Below are 19,056 nucleotides of genomic sequence, written 5' to 3'. Positions count from 1 at the left end.
GGGGAAATATAAATCTACAAAAGAATATAAAGTGTGCGAGGTGGCCTTCAGCAAGGGGGAAAGAACACAGCAAGACAGCGGCCCACACAGAAGTGGCGGGTGAGGGCTCCATCCGTGGCAGGAACTGGCCAGCGGTGGTCCAGGGGCCAAGCCAGCCGCGGCTTGCTTTTGTAAACAGTGTGCCTGGAGCCCGGCCACGCTCACAGGCTCTGCACTGCCCGGGCGGCTTCTGTGGTTCAGGGCAGAGCCGAGTCCTCGCACGGAGAGACCCGTGGCCTGCAGGTTCAGCTCCTGTGAAGGGAGACGATCAGAGAAGCTCCCCCAGGAGCGGCCACTTGGGCTGAGAAGCAAAGGACAAAGGGAAAGATGTTGGGAACTTGGTTGGAAGGTTCTCAGATGGGATCTTCCAGGACGGCAGGTCAGGAGGCAGCTGAACTGAGGCACTAACAGAAACGCTCAGAAGTCGGGACCCTGAGCAGAAAAGGGAGAGGAAGAGAACTATGGGAGGGACGGCGGACCACCTGTCACTCCACTCCCTGGGCCAGGTGTGGTAGTGTGTGCCTGTACTCCCAGCTACAGCCACTCAGGAGGCTGAGGTAGGAGGACTGCAAGTAAGAGGCCAGCCTAAGTAACTTAGACCCTGCCTCAAAAAAATAGAAAAAGAATTTCTGGAATTTGCTTTCCTCTGAGCCAGAATGTGTCATCAAGGATTCCTGAGCAGGGAAGCAGCTGGGTCAAATCACAAAACTTCCCTCCTTGAAAGGAGAGTCGACAGACCCTCGTAGCCCATCTGCTCTGTCCTGTCCCTCAGATAAGGGGAGGCCACGGGCCTACTCCATGTCATAGAATGCTCGAAGACGACATCAGAGGGAAGAAAGATAAGCAAGGCATTTGCGATTACAGAAAAATCCCTCTCCTGAGAAAATACAATTATGATTTCTCAGCTTTTAAGTTAGGAAACTCAGTTTTGAGAATCCCTTCCTTCACGTGAACTCAATGAACCACAAAGTCTTACTGAAACCAGGGGTGTCCCCATTACTGGAACAATGTCACCAAAACACATCCCCACCTGCCAGTTAAGCAAGGTCAGAGAATATTACTCAGCAATGAGAGAGAATAAAATCATGGCATTTGCAGGTAAATGGATGGAGTTAGAGAAGATAATGCGAAGTGAAGTTAGCCAATCCCAAATAACCAATGCTAAATTTTTCCTTGATAAAAGATAGGGAGAGGGGGCATGGGAGGAATAGACGAACTCTAGATAGGGCAGAGGGGTTGGAGGGGAAGGGAGGGGCCCTGGGGTTATAAATGATGGTGGAATGTGATGATCATTATTATCCAAAGTACATGTATGAAGAAACGAATTGGTGTGAATATACTTTGTGTACAACCAGAGATATGAAAAACTGTGCTCTATATGTGTAATAAGAACTGTAATGCATTCCACTGTCATATAAAAAATAAAAACAAAACAAGGGACAGAGTCTTGTTCTGGGTTGGACACGAGATGATTGGTTCTGGGGTGCTACCCTGGGGGCAAAGAAGATGACATCCTAGGACTCTCCATCCAGCCACAGGCTCCCCAATGAAGAGCAGGGGTGCCCAAATATCCAGCCACTATCTGTGAGGCTCCAGGGAGGCTCCTCGTGTGGACCTGACCTTCCAACTATAACCCACAAAAGTGGATGACAGCACATCACGGTTACCCTCCAGAGACATTTGCCACGACTGGGAACACCAGTGTTCAAAGGACAGAGAACCTCTGGATTCTACATCAAGACACAAAGCGACTTCAGGCTGGGCTCCCATCTCTGTGGACAGTTAGGGTGTCTTCAGGTACCAAAAATGGATCTTATTTCCATTAAACCCAGGTCAAAACTGTCATCCATTTTCCAGTGACATCATGAACCACAAGCACAGTAAACTCTCTCTGCTGAAGGCATCAGTAAGACAATGATGTTTATCCATAAAATCGAGCCGTGACAACTTTAAAGGCAAACTCAGAAGACACCCCTCCTCCTCCCTGAGCTAGGCAACAGGCCCTCCCACCTGGGGGTCTGCAGTGTTTGCCACACCCCTGGGCGTCCCAGGCAGACTCCAGCACAGGCTAGAAGAAGAGAGGATACATGAAGAAAGGCACAGGAAGGGGACAGCAGGAGGGACAGGCTGAAGCTGTAAGGAGAGGGGAGGGCCAGAATGCCAACCAGTGACCCAGCTCGCGGGTCCCTGCCCAGGGACACACAGTAGAGACCACACAGCTGGCCCCGCTGAAGCAACCCTGTCCCTGTCCTGCCTTAAGGCCATTTGCTTTCTTGGGGCTTTGGCTTCTGTGTGTGAATGCTTTGGGTGGCCTCAGAGCCCACTCCCTCTAAGTAGCGTGCCCAAATCCCCTCATGCTGCTCTGGGAGGGGCCAACACAATCTGCTCATCTGCTGGGACCAGAAGTGCGTGCCTGCCACACCCCACCTGCTACCCCAACCTGGACTGCCCGCCACTAACGCGGGCCACTCCCTCCCTGACTCCGCCTCGCTGCACGGCCTGCTCTGTGAAATATGACAGTTGACACAGGGCAAGGAGCTCCCTGGGAAATCTAAACAGTGCCTTTTATAGCAATATTAACATTTCCTGGATTTGGTGTTTCTGATGCTGCAGCACACGGTTCACCTCTCCCAAGGCTCACAGCCTCACCTTGAGCCTCTGTCCTGCCAAAATGCAACACAGAGAAGGTTCCAGAAGCCACTCTGCTCGCACCAAATGCTCTTCCAGGGGGTTCCACAGACAGAAGGCTTGTCCCCACATAGTTTCCGTAATATAAACTGAAATTCAAAAAGGAGCAAGCAAGCAAGCTGGGATGAACCCTGGGCACTCTTTGTCATGTTACCTAAAACTGCTCAACAAACAAGGTGACAAGTTTACTTTCTGGGCGGGCTCGGCGCTCTGGCTTCCACCTGCTGCCAGCGCACGGGCACCAGGCACTGCTGCCCAGGAGCGGGGACTGGGTGGCCTTCTCCCCCAGCTTCCAACACTGGAGAAGCTGGCAGCTGGTTCAGCTGGGGCGGCCTCAACAGGTAGGCTGCTCTGAGAGAAAGAGCGAGGGAAACGTCCCCAAGAGTCACCCACACGGGCCTGTGACTCCTGCCCTCCCCAAGAACTCCCTCAGTCCCGTGCTCCTCCAAAATTCCAATGGAAATTGGAAATAAGGGGTCTCCAAGCAGGGAGAGGGACACTGAGGCAGGGTCTGCATGACTCTCCCAGGCCCTCAGCAGATCCAGGGAGAGGTCCTGACCTGTGGGTGAGACATCATACTGATGTCACCTGTGACAAGCTCTGTAGGTAAATGAAGGGGCGGGGCCTTGCTGCAGGTGAAGGCAGCCCCAGGAGGGGGAACCCTGCCCAAGCGGCTGCCCCTCCGCCCAGCTGAATCCTCCCCAGCCCAGCGGGAGGACATGCTGTGTGGACAGGGGAAGCTGCGTGGCCCCACCTCCCGTTGCCAGTCCAGCTCCAGCCGCACCCAGACTGTCACTTCTCATCAAGCCTGCCCATGAACTTCTCCCCGGTGGTTTCTGAAGTGGCGCCCAAACGCCAACAGAAACAGATGGGAGCCCCGGCCTGCCTTGTCCAGCCATCCCAAGGGGACGCTCTGTGGGCTTAAACTTCTGGGGAAAGAAGAGCAGCCTGTGCCAACAGGACAACTAACCACACTCCACTGTCACCAAGAAAGCGGTTTCTGGGGCGTCCCCAGCATGGCGCCTTTTCAAGTGTCTACAGGATCCAGTTTCAAGGACACATAGGGTCCCGGGAACAGGCCCCTCCAAGGGCTCCTCCCTACGGGGTCATCCAGTCCCCGCACATTCCCCACAAAGAGGAAGACAGGGAGGGGAGAAAAGTCCTTGAACATAGAGCTGTCGAGCAGGAGGAGGGAAAAGGGGCAGAGGAGGGGGCGAAGAGAGAAGAGGGGACAGAAGAAAGGGAGAAGGAGCTGATGGGTGGGGACGGGGGGGGGGGGGGGGGGGGGCTAGCGGGCGTGGCGGCTGTCCTGTCATGTCCTGTTGGGGCTAAACCCATCCGCACCTCCAGGCAGGGCTCAGGCCCACGAGCCCTGTCCCCTGGGACATCTGCAGCAAAACTAGTAAGGCCTCGGGCTCCTGGTGCCCTCCCAGACGTTCTGTCACCTGGTACAAGACAAACTCGACGCTGAGGGACTGCCAGAATCGACAGCAACACACGGGATCAAGCTGTAAAAGTCACTGCAAAAAGTCACAGCACATGCAGGTGGGGGCAGAGGTCCCCCATCCAGTTGGCCTGCACCAGGTCCCTGGCCCCAGGCCATGCCAGGGTCCTAGTGAGACGCTTCAGCTGGACGACGCCCAGTTCTCTGTCCACAGGATCAGAACCCCCCTCGCGCGGCACAACTGGAATATTTCCACAACTGTGAAATGAGGGAATCCAAACAGACAAACAGACACCTGGCATGGGCAGCCTGGTTTTTTAGAAACCCAGAGCTGTTTAGCAAGATCTGGGGCTTTGGAAGAGCCCAGCTCGACTCTTCCATGGCAAGGTCTTGGTGAAGCTCGCACAGAACTAAGGCAGTGGGGTCCCCTCGATGGCGTCCTGCAGCAAGGACTCTACACAGACACGGAGTCAGCGCCCACGCAGCTCCTTCAGCTCAGACGCCTTAGACCCCCCCTTCACAAGAGCCAACGTCAAACACAGGCCTCACAAGGCAGAGGTGCTACTTGTCCTTTAACAGGGGGCGAGGGGACATACACTCTGCCCAGTATAAAGACGAAAGTTCTCACCCATGGGGCCGGGGATGTGGCTCAGTGCTAAAGCACTGGCCTAGCATGTGGGGGGCCCTGAGTTCAATCAAAGAAAGAAAAAAAAAATTCTCATCCTCACGAAATCCTGCCAGCACAAAGTTGGGGACAAAAAGCCAAAGCAGTGAAAAGGTGTCCAGGAAGGGGCTGCAGGCCTTTCTCTCTCTTCCCAGCCAACTGTCTAGCATCCTATAGCCCTGCATGGGGCTGAAATGTCACGTGTCAGAACTCAACGTGCTGCATCCCAGGAACCAGGTACCGTCACCACCGCTAATAGCTACCTCTGTGGCAGCAGCCTGACAGCTCCAGAAACTCTGGCCTGGCTCCCCCACCACGTGACCAGATGGAGCATAACTAATGTCTCCAATATGGTGACCATTAAGCCGTATTTCTAGGCACACCCTTCACACAATTTAGGCCCCTCTACGAGCGGCAGGGTGGACAGCTCTCTACATTTGAATGACATCATACTGATGCCCATGAGAAAATTAAAATGTAGAAAGAGCAGAGGCCTAGGAATGTACTCATTGAGGAACGGGTCACCCTGGTCACCCAACACTGGGACTCAAAGTGGAATTGAATGGAATCACTCAAAGTGGAATCAGAAAAAACATCCTGATTTTGTCAGCATCCCCGTCTCTCCCAATTTCACCAGCTCATGACAATGTTTTCTAAAAGGGATAGAGGCACACAGGGACAGTCCCCCTCACCCCGTCACAATACCTGCATTCAACTCTTATACTCACAAGAGCAAATTGCGCACTGGACCATCAAGATGTGCAAATCAAATCCGCTCCACAGGCATAAAATGCCTGGATGTTGGCGGCTTTGCTTGGGCAAGAATTACAAAATTGAGCCTTTGTTCAAAAAGCATGTCCCAAAGAGAGAAGCCATCAGGTCCTATAGCGCCCAGGAAGTAGAAACCTGCACTACAAGTTATATGTAAGTGCTCCGCGCTCCCTGCTCGGGGTTACAATGGGGAGTCTGTCACAGCCGCCCTGCCCACTGGTGCGGGGCCTCCTGCCTCCTGAAATGCACTCGCAGAGAAAGCTGGTGCTTCCCACGCTCTGCAGGGGTTCTGGGGACACGCTGTTCTGGAAAACCAAAAGCTAGCCCTGAAGACCAAAGGCCCCAGAACCCCGCTTGTCCAGCAGCAAGCCAGGTATGTCCTCCCCACATCCTGGCATCAGGAAAAGCACCTGAGCCCCCAGGAGGGGAAGGAATGAGCCACATGGGTCACCTTTAGTGACATGATCTTAAGGTTGGGAGGCTTGCTGAGGTGTCACCTTGGAAAACGAAGGTTTCTCTAGTTCTGAAGCCTAACACTCTGCACCTCCCCCAAATTCCTCATCTCCAAGACCTGGTGACAGCACCAGCCCTAAGTAGCTTTCTGCATTTTACCAAGTGGCAGAGGAGATGCTGCCCTCAGGTTCACGGCCACACCCTGAGCCCTCCTCTGCACCCCAGCTCTGTTAAGGCTGCGGTCTCATCTTGGTCCCTTCCCTAGCAAAGAGGCCAGGATGAGGCCAAGGATACTAAAAATGCAGGCTGAGCAGACCCGAGTCCCAATTCTGCCCCCTACACACCGTGTCCTTGGAACAAGCCCTTGGCTTTTCTAATCCTTCATTTTTTTCTTGCCCTGCAAACTAGGAACCTTAACAAATGAGAGAAGGCCCCAGGAGCGAGGCCCACCTCAGTAAGAGCTCATCCCTCAGCGCCCCCTCCCCCGGCCTCTTGCTGAACGGAGTCACCAATGGAGTCCAGCGGTTCAAGCTCAGAGACCCCCCCCCCCCCCCGCTCCAGCACCCCTCCCCTATTAAGCCCACCTCAGACAGCGGTCAGAAAGCCAGACAAGGCACCACCCCACGGTCCATGCCATGCCTCCTCCGTCTCTCCACAGAACCTCTGCACAAGTCTGACCCATCACCAGGGCCTCCCCATCCCCTCCCCCGGCCATCGAGGACTCCAGGTGTTCTAGAAAGCACATCTGGGCTCCACCTTTACAGCAAAAAAAAAAAAAAAAGGCACCGACCTCTCTACACAGAATACACTGGGGCCCACCTGCTGCAGACCACTCTTCCTCACAGCACAGACTGCCTGCTCTCAGGGCGCTGTTCATGCACCTGCACGCCCCGCCTGGCTCCTCTGCCCAGCAGGCTCCTATTCAGTCTACAAAGCCCAGTTCAAGTATCTCCCTAGGAAACTTCCTGCTTCCAAGGCAGACACTGCTGCTCCCATCTCCAGGACACCACAGCCTTTGTTTCTCTGTGTAGCCTGTACAACAGCCAAACACCATCTGCCTCCCAGGTCACTCCATCCAGCCGTTGGCTACACGTAGAGCTTCCTGAGGGGCAAATCAACCCAGCGCGTCTCAGACTTTACTGTGTATGAAGTTCACCTTCCTAGGCCCCCTGAGAAAGGCCCCAGGGGAGCCGGTCTGGGCTGGGGACTGAGACTCTAGTTGCCCCAGGTTCCCAGATGAGGCCAACCTGCTACTACAAGGGCCACACTGTCCCAGGACAAGAGTTCCAGACCTGCTTCTTCTAGTAATGAGCCACATCCGCAGGGGCAGCCCCTTCCCTTGGTGACCCTTAATCCTGGTTTCCAGGACAGAGGCACCTCCAAGTCTCCTGCTGCTGGCCAAGGCCAGCCTTAGGACAAACCCCAGGCTGCCTCAGAAGGCCCCTGTAGCCCCTGAAATAGAGGCACACCTGAGAGAAGGCACCCCAACTTGCAGCTGGCCCCACCCTGGCCAGGGGGGCCATCCTGGGCTCCTCCTCATGGGTCACAATTTGATACTAACGGGTCAGCAGACAGCTTTCTCCAGCCCCGTGAGAACCTCCATTAGAATTCCTCTGACTTCAAAACAGAGTTTTCTTTCAAATGAACAAATCTGTCACATCATGTACATGTAAGTTACCTAAGCAGGGACTCCTGGAACGTACCCAAATGGAACTAAACTTGGGAAGATCTTGTGAGATTCATCATCATCAACGCCCAGGCCTAACACCTGCTCGACTGATTTAGCAAGAGAAGCGGCCGACGGCTTATTAAAACGCCACCTACTCCACCTCCGCCCGACCGACCTGATGTTTATGCGGGTGGCACAGTAATACCCCACGGAATTCCCTAGAGACCAAGATCCCAGCAGGCTCGGGGCTGAATAACTCATCACAACCCCCACAGCACCCTGGGAATAAGCCAGTGAATCAAACCATGGGCAGGAGGCCCAGGAGCCCAGGGCCAGCATGTCGGGTCACTGGCCTGCATTCCAGAGAGTGCCTCAGGCCAGCCGTGCAACTGCATTCCAGAACCAAGTGTCCACTGTTACCTGTGGCTCCCAGAAGCTACGGCAGGGACAAGCCTGCCCCTCCCTGACACTGAAATAATCAATAAGTGGTGCATACTCATCAAGTGGAAACATTCGTTCTCAAAGTCCCCTAAAGGGCAGATCAATGTCCAAATCCTAGGTGACATTTTCCCTAGCCACAGAGCAGGCCCTCTCTTGACGAGTACTTTAGAAATAAAAGAATACTTCTAATGGCACAGCTACAGAAGAAAGGGGGGTCAGGGTTAAGAGTTATTCCAAGAGGGCAGGGCAGCCTCCTGCTCCTTTGGCGGGGACCTTTTGGGGGTATTGTTCAGCAAGTTTATTTAAAGGGCTCGGCCTTTCTTCTCTCAGCAGGACCCCAGTTCCAATACCCGTTCAGAGGCTGCAGATGTGTCCCAGGACTGGTCCCTCCCAGCAGCATCCCAGCCATCTGCAAAGGAAGGGGCAGCAGCTGGAGACAGGGAAACAGATGGCCCTCCTCATCTGAATGGGTTTGGTCCCACTCCTGGGGCTCTGCTAGTAAGGGCCAGGCCTACGTGGTGGCTGGAGGCAGAGAGGTAGCCCAAGGAACCCTGGGCAAGCAGCTAGATGGGAATGACCTCACAGAGGGTTTCCCAAACTCACTCTGACTCCCATGAGTTTGTACCCCAGGGCCCTGGGAAGGCAAGTCAGAGGCACAAGAATCACTTTTCTTAGGTGTTTTGCAGAAAAAAGCAAAACTCCCCCTCCTCCTGGGGACACTGTCCTAGAGGACTGAAATCCACATTAATTCAGGAAATTCCAAATTAAGATGGCCCCACTTGGTCAACTTTTTCCCCAGCCCTGTACCATAGCTTTGCATAGAGGTAAAAGCTCTGAAGAGCCCCCACCTCAGTAAGTCCCCTCCAAGACCCCGGAAGCGCTGGACCTGGAAAAGGATGGACAAGCCTCCTGACACGCTGGCCTCCGGCAGCCAGGGCATCCCAGGAGCGCAAGGTGCGTAACCACTACCTGCCGGGCCACGCTGGGCGCTCCTGTCTCCCTGCCTCCAAGGTGGCCTGGCAAGAAACTGCCCATCAGAGAGAGAGAGAGAGTGCCAGGAACAGACCACCAGGGAGCAGGCTGAGCCGACCTGCAGAGCGTGGCCCAGCGTCCTCACAAGCTGCACCCAAGGATGGGCACCTTTCTGCAATGGAGGCGGGGTGGCCTCTGAGCTGCACATCGTCACCAGACAGCCTCTGGGACACCTCTGTCAACAGAAGCCAGCTGGGGACAGCAGAGAGGCCCTGGATGATCCACTGGCTGGAGGAGGGGCAACCTGATGGGCGAGATGGCTGCCGGGAAGTCCAGCAGCAAGTTTGCTGGAGAAGCAAGGAGGATGGCCACCTCCTTGAGGTGAAGGCCAGCCTCAGAAGGTGCACAAGTCCCCAGAAATCCTCAGCCTGGTACCCAGACCCACCAGCCTCATTCCAGGGCAGCACACGGCCTCCTGGGGTTCCCCACGTCCCTGGGCAGGCCAAGCACTCCCTCACAGCAGCTTCACCTTGGGATGGAAGTGGCCCTTCCTTTTCACCATTATTTCACAAAAGCTGGTCTCCCTACTTGACAGGACTTGAGGCTGTTTTCTGCTTGCTGTTCTTTCTCCACAGAAACTAACTCATACTAGGGTCTCAAAAAATAAACTGAGAACAAATGAACGATCGAACTCAAAGAAGCCACATTAATGACCTGCACAGAAAAGTCTCTGCCGAGCTCCAAGAGCTGCCTCACCCCCAGGGTTGCGAGGATCAGAGGGGAAGCTGCCCTGCTGCGTCCAGGCAGGAATTCCACAACCTCCCCCACCACTAAACCCTCACTTCTAAATGCCTGCGACCCTAGGCGTCCACAGCCACTGGGCAGAGACCCACGCAGTCCCTAAGCCAGTCTCCACTCACTCCGCGTCTTCTGGGACCAGTCAGGGTTTACCTTTTTTTTAAGTCACCAAATTGAACTTTGCTTGCTTTAAAAAGCACTCTATTTATTACCTGGCCTCTTTTCCCCTAGGGACACCATTCCTGGCCCAGGAAGGGAAGATGTCTCCACTTCTGCCCCTTCATTCTTGGAATTTTTCTCTTTTGTGGAGGGAGTTCCTAGTCTCTGTTCCTAATCTCTGCAGGGAAGAAACTGGAAGGGCCAGGCAGGCTTTGGTACTTGTCATTTCCATAATCACGGGTTGCAGGAGGTCCTGGTACAGGGGTCCTACGGGTGGGCCTTCATTTTCCACTGAGTCACTAATCAGAAATGCTGGAAGGGCACAGTGGTGCACATCTGTCATCCCAGCAACTTGAGAGGCTGAAGCAGGAGGATCACAAGTTCAAGACCAGCTTCAACACTTCAGCAAGGCTTTAAGCAACTTAGCGAGGCCCTGTCTCAAAATGAAAAATAAGAAGGGCTGGGGATGTGGCTCAGTGGTTAAGCACCTCTGGGTTCAATTCCATACCAAAAAAAAAAAAAAAAAATGATACTGGGAAGAAAAGCTTGACATATTAAAAAAGCAACAGCCAAAAAGGCTAATGGATTGTAGGCTCCAGGGCAGACCCCAAAAGCACTGGGACAAGGAAGATCTGGGGTGACCTGCATGTCCTTATGGTCCCAAATTAGCCTGGTCACTGGGGCCCAGGGAAGCCTCCCACTGGTCTCCCTGGGACCAGAAGCCAGAGAGAATTGGCTTCTTACTGATAAGCTACCCCCTAACAGAAGCCACTCCAGAAGAATCACAAAGTGGTATTATTAGTTCCATTGTCTGAAATCTTTCCTCAAATTACTTTAGGAAAATAGGTGTAAATACACGAGAAAGAAACAACCAACCACCAGTGTCCTTGTAAGTTTAACAGTCCCATGGCAGATCCAGCACAGAAAGGAAGAGGAAATAGAAATAGAAAGAAGTGCTCCTCAAAACATCCTCCTGCTCAGGAAGGAAGAGCCAGCTGTGAAATCTGTCTTGGGCCAATAAAATCACTCAGAGGCCTGGGCCTGCTTACCACCTGGGAGGTCTTAAGAGGAGTCACTTATGACCTGATCCATAAGATGAGAATAGGAGCACCTAGGATCTGTCGGTTGGAGATTAGAGATAATAATGTCCAAGTACCTAGTGCAGCCTCCTACACACAGAAGCCACCTAATGAATGGCAGCTAGTTACCGTCTCCATCACTATTTCATCCTCATTATCTCAGGCAGGGGCTACAGGAACAGGACCTCATCCCCCAGGTCGGTCCTATCAAGCAGCTCCCAGGGGAGACCATGCAAATGAATGCTCAGCCCCGCCCCCACTGTGGGTCCCACCATGACTGCTTGAGCAAGCCCAGCCACCTGTGCACCTGGGGACTTTCAGCAGGCAGAAGGCACGTGGCCACAGGATGCAGAGCACTCCCTCACTGACCTGAACAGCAGAGCCCACTCCACCACCCCCGCACCCCACTACCTCCTCCCCGATCTTCACAGGGCCTAAGTCAACCCTTGGGAACCTCAAACAGGAGACTCCTTTGCCAAAACATGTTGTGCCTCTCGGCATCTGTGCCCCACTGTTCATTGTTCAGCTGTAACTGACTTTTTTCAGCAAGAGAGAAAAATGTGAACCCTGAGCTATTTGGGCTACAAATGGGAAGTAACTGGAAGGGCTTCATCTCTCCAAAATCCTTGAGACTTGCAAAAGCCCAAGATAATAAGAAGGGCTGGACAAACCCAGGGCTTAGTTAGAGCTTGTTTTCTGTTTCATTAATGTAAAACTTATCATCAGATCTATATATTGTATGGTATCTATATATTGTATGGTAAACATCTTATCAGCCTATGAAATATTGTTTTTAAATTCACTTTGACAAGGAGGCAGGGTGGGGTAGGGAAGAAAGCCTCATTTACTAAGCACCTACCCTGGGCCAGGATTTGCAGAGGGGCTTTGCGTCATTTGCCTTTAATCTGCACAGTCACCCTTCAAGATAGATATTATCTTTGAGGCTCAATATCTTTGACAAGTTATCTAACTTGTCCAAGGTCACAAGGAGATACTGGAGACATTGGAACCCAGCTCCCAAGGCCAAGTTCCTCTGCAAGTTTGTCTCCAGAAAGCAACCTTATTCATTCATTTTTTAATGTCATTACAGGATTTGGATCCAACGTATAGAGAAGTCCCAGTCTTTGAAAGATGTGAATGGTTTCAAATTAATATCACCTAAGATATATTCAATAGTGTGCCAACTACAGCCATCTAAGAATGTAGCATGTCTTAGTGGAAATCCGGGAGGCTTAGCAGGACAGGAAGGAAGTTTGATGAAGGCAGCCATGGGACTTCAGGGCAATCCCACTGTCAACTGACTTCTGAACTTGAAGGGTACTAAAGAATTTAAACTCTCAATTTGACCTCTGAACACTTTTAAAATATAACAATTGGCCACATGTGGGGAAAAAACTTCATAAGTCAACTGTCAAGTGTCGAAACAGGTCCCATATAGTAACACAGACATTTTGAGGTTAGAAAATAATCATGGTAATTTATACAGAGTTCATTTTATTCATAATAGACCTGTGAATTGAGCTGTTTCTAGGAAGGTGCAACATAAATCATGTAAATAAATATGTCCCTTGTTCTCATTCCTAATTCTATCAGCATTTTTCTTAGGAGTTATTTTTAACCTCCTCATAAAACATGTTCACCATACCCTGAAATTCTAGATGCATGCATTTTGGTCAGAAATGACTTGGAATTTATAGTTCGTCAGACAAGGAGTTAAAGGAAAGCATACGCCATAGCTTAGGTCCCTTACTCAGGCCAGTCAAAAAATTTTTTTATTCATAGGATGTGGCAAAAGTCCACAGTGGGGTGTGAGTACTTATGGTAGTAGGAATAAATGACACATCCAACATCTTAAAACTCCATCATGGTACAAGTTTTCCAAAATCAAAATTACTGACAATCTAAAGAATGACCATGGTTTGTCCAGTTATTAAATACGTGTTTGTAGAAACAAAATATAAATGGTGGGCTGGGGCTGGGGCTCAGTGGTAGTGTGTGAGGCACTGGGTTTGATTCTCAGCACCGCATAAAAATAAATAAATAGAAATAAAGAAAACTGTGTCCACCTATAACTAAAAAAAAGTTTTTTTAATATAAATGGTAAAGGCCTGACATAATAAAAACAGAGGCCACAAAAAGCCCGTGGCCACACTGACAGAGCTACCATCTTGGATTTTCTATCACGCCCTAACCAGGGATAGTAAGCAATCAGAGCCAGGGAGAGAAACCACACGGAGGTGTGGCCTTTGTTCATTTCTGAAGGGGACAGACAGGAAGGACAGCCAGGTGAAGCATCCAGCCGCCTGTTCACCACACTTCTCCATCAAGTGCATCAGCCTTAAGCCCCCTTCCTTACACCTCCCCGGCAACATGCCAGGCGCCATCTTGACTTGTTTACAGACCCTAACACCCCTTCCCTAACCAAGGCTAAAGTGCAACCAATCCAGGTCACTTGGTGTCCCGCTGGGTACAGCAGGAGGGAGCAGGCAGTTTATGGAGGATTCAATGCCTCACTTTGCTCAAAGCAGAAGCCACCGCGGCTTATATCATCAGGTTCCAGGGCCCCCAAGAGGTCAAAGCTAAACTCTTGGGATTCACTCCAACTTGACAAGGCCACCAAGAAGACACGAGGCACACTACTCAGAGCACAGCCAGGGCTCCGCTCTACACCAGGCTCAGTGGCCAGTCATGGGACCTGGGACCCCACCACTGTCAGTCAGTTCAAGGAAACTGCGCAGGAGGAGGGTGTGCGACCTGCAACACAGCAGGACGCAGCCATTCTCCAGCTGTCACTGGGATGAGGGACACAGGGAAGGGATAAAAGACCTCAGGATCTTAGCCCTCGGGGAAAAAAATCAAATAAAGACCGGAGACATCTCTCTGCAGCTGCACACAACCCACAGCACCCACTTCTCTGCTGAGAACCGAACCAGCGGTGTGGAAAGCCAGCCCGCTGCAGTTCCCAGCTCACTAGGAAGCTGGCACCCTCAAACCAACGTCCCATGTCTTCCTTTAAAGACTAAAATTGGCTTAAAGGGGAATGGAAAAGTCAGATGGGCTCTGATGAAAGTGGGTAGGCAGCCTGGAACAGTCACTGGGCTAAGTAACAGTCCACGAGGGGTGGGGGCACCACCTACACTTCACTGAGAGTGAACATTAAACACACTCTTCCTGTTTAAGCCCTGCCCCAGCTCTCTCCTAACCAAGTAATTACTCCTTAAGTCTGACTGATATTAGGATCCTTCCTATGGGATGGCGCTGGCTGTGGGAATTCTCACCCTCAACTGGGCCCGAGCTGGTGAGGGGCTTTTTTGCATAAGTACATGTTCGGTCTTTTAACTGGTTAAAATAAGCAGGCAGAACACATACAAACACACACCCCAAACTCAGATCAGAGGGAGTCAGTATAGAAAGTTATACCAATGTCACTTCTGGACTTGCCAGATTTTTGCCCTAGAAGTAATATTAAACACAGCTCTTTGTCTATGAATTGTGAAATACTTTATATACTAATAAAGAATGAGTACTTCATTGTGTATTTAACTGCATAAGCCTGCATTTGGTTTAATTGACCAAGAATAAATCCTTGTTCCTAAGCTAACTCTCGAGTTACAGTCAACTCTTAAATATTAACACTCATATTGAGGAACAAAGATGCAGATAATGCAAAACAGAAGATTATTTTAAGTCATTCACTCTTGGTATGCGGATATATTCTTTTTTCCCTTGCTTTTCTTTTAACTTGCAATTAAATGCGTATGGCTGATATTATGGCATTTACAATACTTCTAACAAAGGACTTAAAGCACACTGGAAAAATCTGACTTGGGGAGGTCTCCATGCAGATCCCACACTCAATTCCTCTGCTATGAACTTTGGAACAACCTGCTCTGGTCGGGGTCAGCATGGCCCCCGGCCCCCCAAAAGACTGCTGGGAAAATGGCTTTTTTAAAAAAAGCATGTAAACTGCTTGTTACCCAGGTTGGTGGTTTTTGGAATCATGGCACTTTGTGAGGGTGGGAAAGTAATTAAGGGTTCAGGGTTGGAAAAGCCCTTTTATTTTAGCTCCTACTGGGCGGGTGTAAACAAAGATTCCCTTTATGTCAACAATGACTTAATTAACCAGAGTAGGTGACAATGTCAGGAAGAATTTGAAAGTAAGAGTTCCCTCCTCTCTGTAATCAAGCTTCACTATACTCTAAACATTCAGAATATTAATCAGCAGAGTAGCACTTGGCTCTGAGAATCACTCCCCTCGGAATCAATAACTGCTATAACTTCACTCAGCTGTCCCAGTAACAACGGGTGACACACAGAAACAACCAATTTTAGTCTGCAATATTAACCAAAATCCTCCAGAGTGTTCTCTCAAGTTAATTAGGTAGACCCAAGCCATGGTTACCACCTGAGAGAGTGCTCAGAAGACAAATGCACACCAGGAGGTGACACAGGTGACATCTGATGTGGCACTGGCCAATGCTGCGGTGACTGGGCCATCAGACAAGGTTCTGCAGGAACTTCTCAGGAACACTCCTCTCTGGTTCAACAGACATAATCTAAACTGAGTCTCCAAGTTAGCAAACCAAAAAGCCTTCCAAGATAAGGCCTTAGAAGGTCAAAGCTGAAGGTACCGTTAACCCAGGCTATAGCTACATTAACCACAGAGGACAGACAGACGTACAGGGACAGATGTAAGGGGACTCACACACACACACACACCAATCTGGCACTCCAGAACCCAATCTGGAGCTGCTCCGGCTGGCTTCCAAGAGCTTAAAGCTCCTTTCTCACCTACAATTCAATGACCTTCAAAGCAAAACTCAACAGATAAACTGGTCTTAAACTTCCAATCAGGTGGCAATATTGGATCCATAGACACGAGACCCACGGACCTACAAAGGCAGGGTCCACTGTCACCTCTGTCCAAGAACAACTTTCTTCTCAACTATGTGCTCCTTGACACTGCTCCAACTGGCCCACCCAAGGGTCTGGAAAGACCCTTCCTCACTTGCCGGGGACAGTGCTGACGATAACATGCACTGGTGGCTTATGAGATGCCAGGCCTGCTCTGGCGATGCCCACACCTGGAATCCCAGTGAGTCGGGAGGCTGAGGCAGGATGGTCACAAGTTCAAGGCCAGCCTCAGCAACACAGTGAGACTCACATACTTAGTAAGACTCTGTCTCAAACTAAAAATAAAAAAGGACAGGGACGCAGCTCAGTGGTGAAGTGCCCCAGGGTTCAATCCTCAGTATGAGAACAAGATGCCAGGCCCCAAGCTCACTGCTCTTTACAGCCACGTCAAACAGAAATCCAACAATCTTTTGAGGTCACTAGTCAGAAGGCCTCTGAGAAGATTACTGTTCATCAAATATTAATAGAGACCCAGAAGACCATTGTATGCAACCTCAGAAGACAGAGAAGAAAACCCAGCCCAGGGGCCTCTGTGCTTTTTCAAAGCCCCCTCCGTGGGGGCGCTTGGCTTTCCCTCTAAGCCACTGTCTTTCATTTTGGTCTCTCAACTCTGGATGCAAACCTTCATGGGAACTATGAGCTCAGAAAAACGCTCACAAGGACGGTGGTAGAGTGTGACCTACACTTTGGGGAACTTTGAGCGCTGCACCCCGACCCCAGAGTGATCCACAAGTCCTCAGTGGGGAGACCTGCTGAGAACCATGTTCACACTGTTGGATATAAATTCTTACACAAAGAACCACGGAGGCACAGCACCCCTCTCCCCTGCTCTTCCTCCTCTGCCTCAACTGTCTGTCCCCACATACGCCTGTATTTTAAACTTCCTTCAATAATTAAATGTGGTAAAAGAATTCCACCAGGACCATTTTACACTTTATGTTGAAATAAACTCACCATAACACTGCCCTGGAATCTAAAATGGAAAATGACAGTTATTCCTAACCTGGGCCATTCCTGAAGCCCACACGGTAGGAAATCCCAGCTCAGCTTCCCCACCGTGCAGAGCCATGTACTCAGGGGAGAGCCGGCAATTAGGGAAACATCCATTTTAATTATTAGCAAAATTAAAGAATCACAGGCATGACTTTGAGAAACTGGGGACGGTTTCCCTCACATTAAGCCCTTTACAAATGCGTCACCATTGCAAATTACATCGGCCCTGATGTCACAGCACAAGTCACAAAGAGGCGGTTCCATAGTGGTCTGGATCGAGAGCTTGTAACAGCCTCAGACACAACTCCTCCCAGATCCCTTTCCAGAGACATGGTAGGCACCGCCACGATGTCACCACACCTGGCAATTACAGAGTCGCAGTGCCTCTGTGTAACCACGAATGCCCCAGCCTCCCTCACAGCTTTGGAAGAGCAGTGCCTCGGTCTCCCTAGGGACCCCACCTCTCTGGTTCTCATCTCTGGATGGCAGCACAATACTCCTTGTGGATGTCCCCCTTTGGGACCAAGGAAGCTGGGCTTTCTGCCCCTCCCAGGCCACCCCTCTGGGTCAGCATGCTGCTCACCCACCCCACACGCCCCATGCATCCCCACAGCGGCTCAGCCAAACCCAGACACCACGCAGGACTGGGCGGGCTCCCAAAGGCAAGCAGGCACCAGGTGGGCTCAGAGCAAACAGGTTCATTAAGTGGCGATGAGTGCCGGGATCTGCCGTTTTACTCTCGGATTACCACTCGAAAATAACTCGGCTACCAATATTCCCTCCTGATGACAGATTCAATGCTGCACCAAGTGGAGGCTTGGCTAGTGAACACTGTCTCCCCCGGACCTGGGAAAAAGGTTGCAGATATGCCCAGCTGAATACAGGAGCCCGGTGTAGTCCCCGCGAGTGGCCTTCCACTTTTACAATCAGGTCCCCAAAGACGACATGCCAGTCAGTGCCTGCCCCGTGAGAGCTGAAGTTCTCAGAGAGGAGGGAGACCCCTGGGTGTATTCACTTCCTGGTCTCTCTAAAACAGAGTCTGCCACTCTAGGGCACATTGCTTAAGGATTATGAACTACAATGGCTTAGAGAAGCAACCTGTCTGGCCTCTCTCTGTAGCACTTCAGAGACTCCAACAAACAATGAAAATCAAGCGTCAGCATTTCAGATGTTGGCAGTTTCCTTTAGTGGTCCCCTTTGGTCAGAAAACAGCAATTCTTTACACTGAAAGCAAGATCCCTCCAGCGAGAAAGCTCCTGCAGGAGGCTAGAAAGGACAGTCATCTTCCCGAGGCACGTCCCTTCCGCGGCTCTCCTGGGCACTGGCTAAAAGGGAGCTGCAGCTGCCTCCCTCGCCCAGCACTCAAACCTCCAAACTATACCTTCTGCTGGCCACCTGGCAGCCAGGAAAGGGCAGCCCATGCTGAAACAGACCTCCCCATTCCGTGCCGCTTCCCCCAGACAAATCCCCACACAAACTTGGTACCCTGAAAGCGAAATTAAATAACTTACCTTCCGGCTCTAACGTGGTATCCTCAACTAAATTGAAGGAGGGCCGGGCCCGGGACAAGGTTGCCATGGTGACCACGACCAGGCAGATGAACCGACCCCAGTTGACCATGGTTACGGTGCCAATCCCCAGTCCTCTTCCATATCTCCATGTGGACGTTAATCCCATCTGCACACTTCCTCCTGGAGCATGGACCGCCTGCAGCGCCTCGGCCCACGGGGGGCTCAGCAGGCAGGGCACTGCGGCGGGGCTCGCTGCTGTGCTGCGACTGCAGCAGCCACTGAAAGAAAGAGATTCGGCCAGTCAGTGCAGTCCTCCCCAGCGCCACGCACTTGGACCCACATAGGATAAGACTGTTTCTCGGCATCGCCAGGGTGTGTGCAAACACAGCTCTTTTTCATTATCAGCCAGGGCCTTCCATCCTCACCTCGGAGCCCCAGGTGTGTCCACCAGATGGGTCCTC

At 51.4% G+C, this 19,056-nt stretch overlaps 1 protein-coding gene across 3 annotated transcripts in view; it reads right to left on the bottom strand.

Annotated features, from left to right (window-relative positions):
• Positions 1-18,719, bottom strand: part of Fgfr2 (fibroblast growth factor receptor 2) — a 94,033-nt gene extending 75,314 nt beyond the window's left edge. For 2 of the 3 annotated variants that reach the window (XM_027930022.3, XM_027930026.3), the window contains exon 1: positions 18,596-18,719. In XM_027930022.3, the coding sequence (XP_027785823.2) occupies positions 18,596-18,704 (109 nt within the window). In that variant the 5' untranslated portion in view covers positions 18,705-18,719. The remainder of the gene's footprint in view (positions 1-18,595) is intronic. The other variant, XM_071610684.1, reaches the window with a different exon arrangement.
• Between the last annotated feature and the right edge of the window lie 337 nt (positions 18,720-19,056).

This window comes from Marmota flaviventris, chromosome 4 (assembly GCF_047511675.1).
Source record: "Marmota flaviventris isolate mMarFla1 chromosome 4, mMarFla1.hap1, whole genome shotgun sequence".
In the NCBI taxonomy this organism is placed as follows: domain Eukaryota; kingdom Metazoa; phylum Chordata; class Mammalia; order Rodentia; family Sciuridae; genus Marmota; species Marmota flaviventris.
The sequence above is the reverse complement of the archived record's forward strand: the minus strand, read 5'-3'. Positions and strand labels throughout refer to the sequence as shown.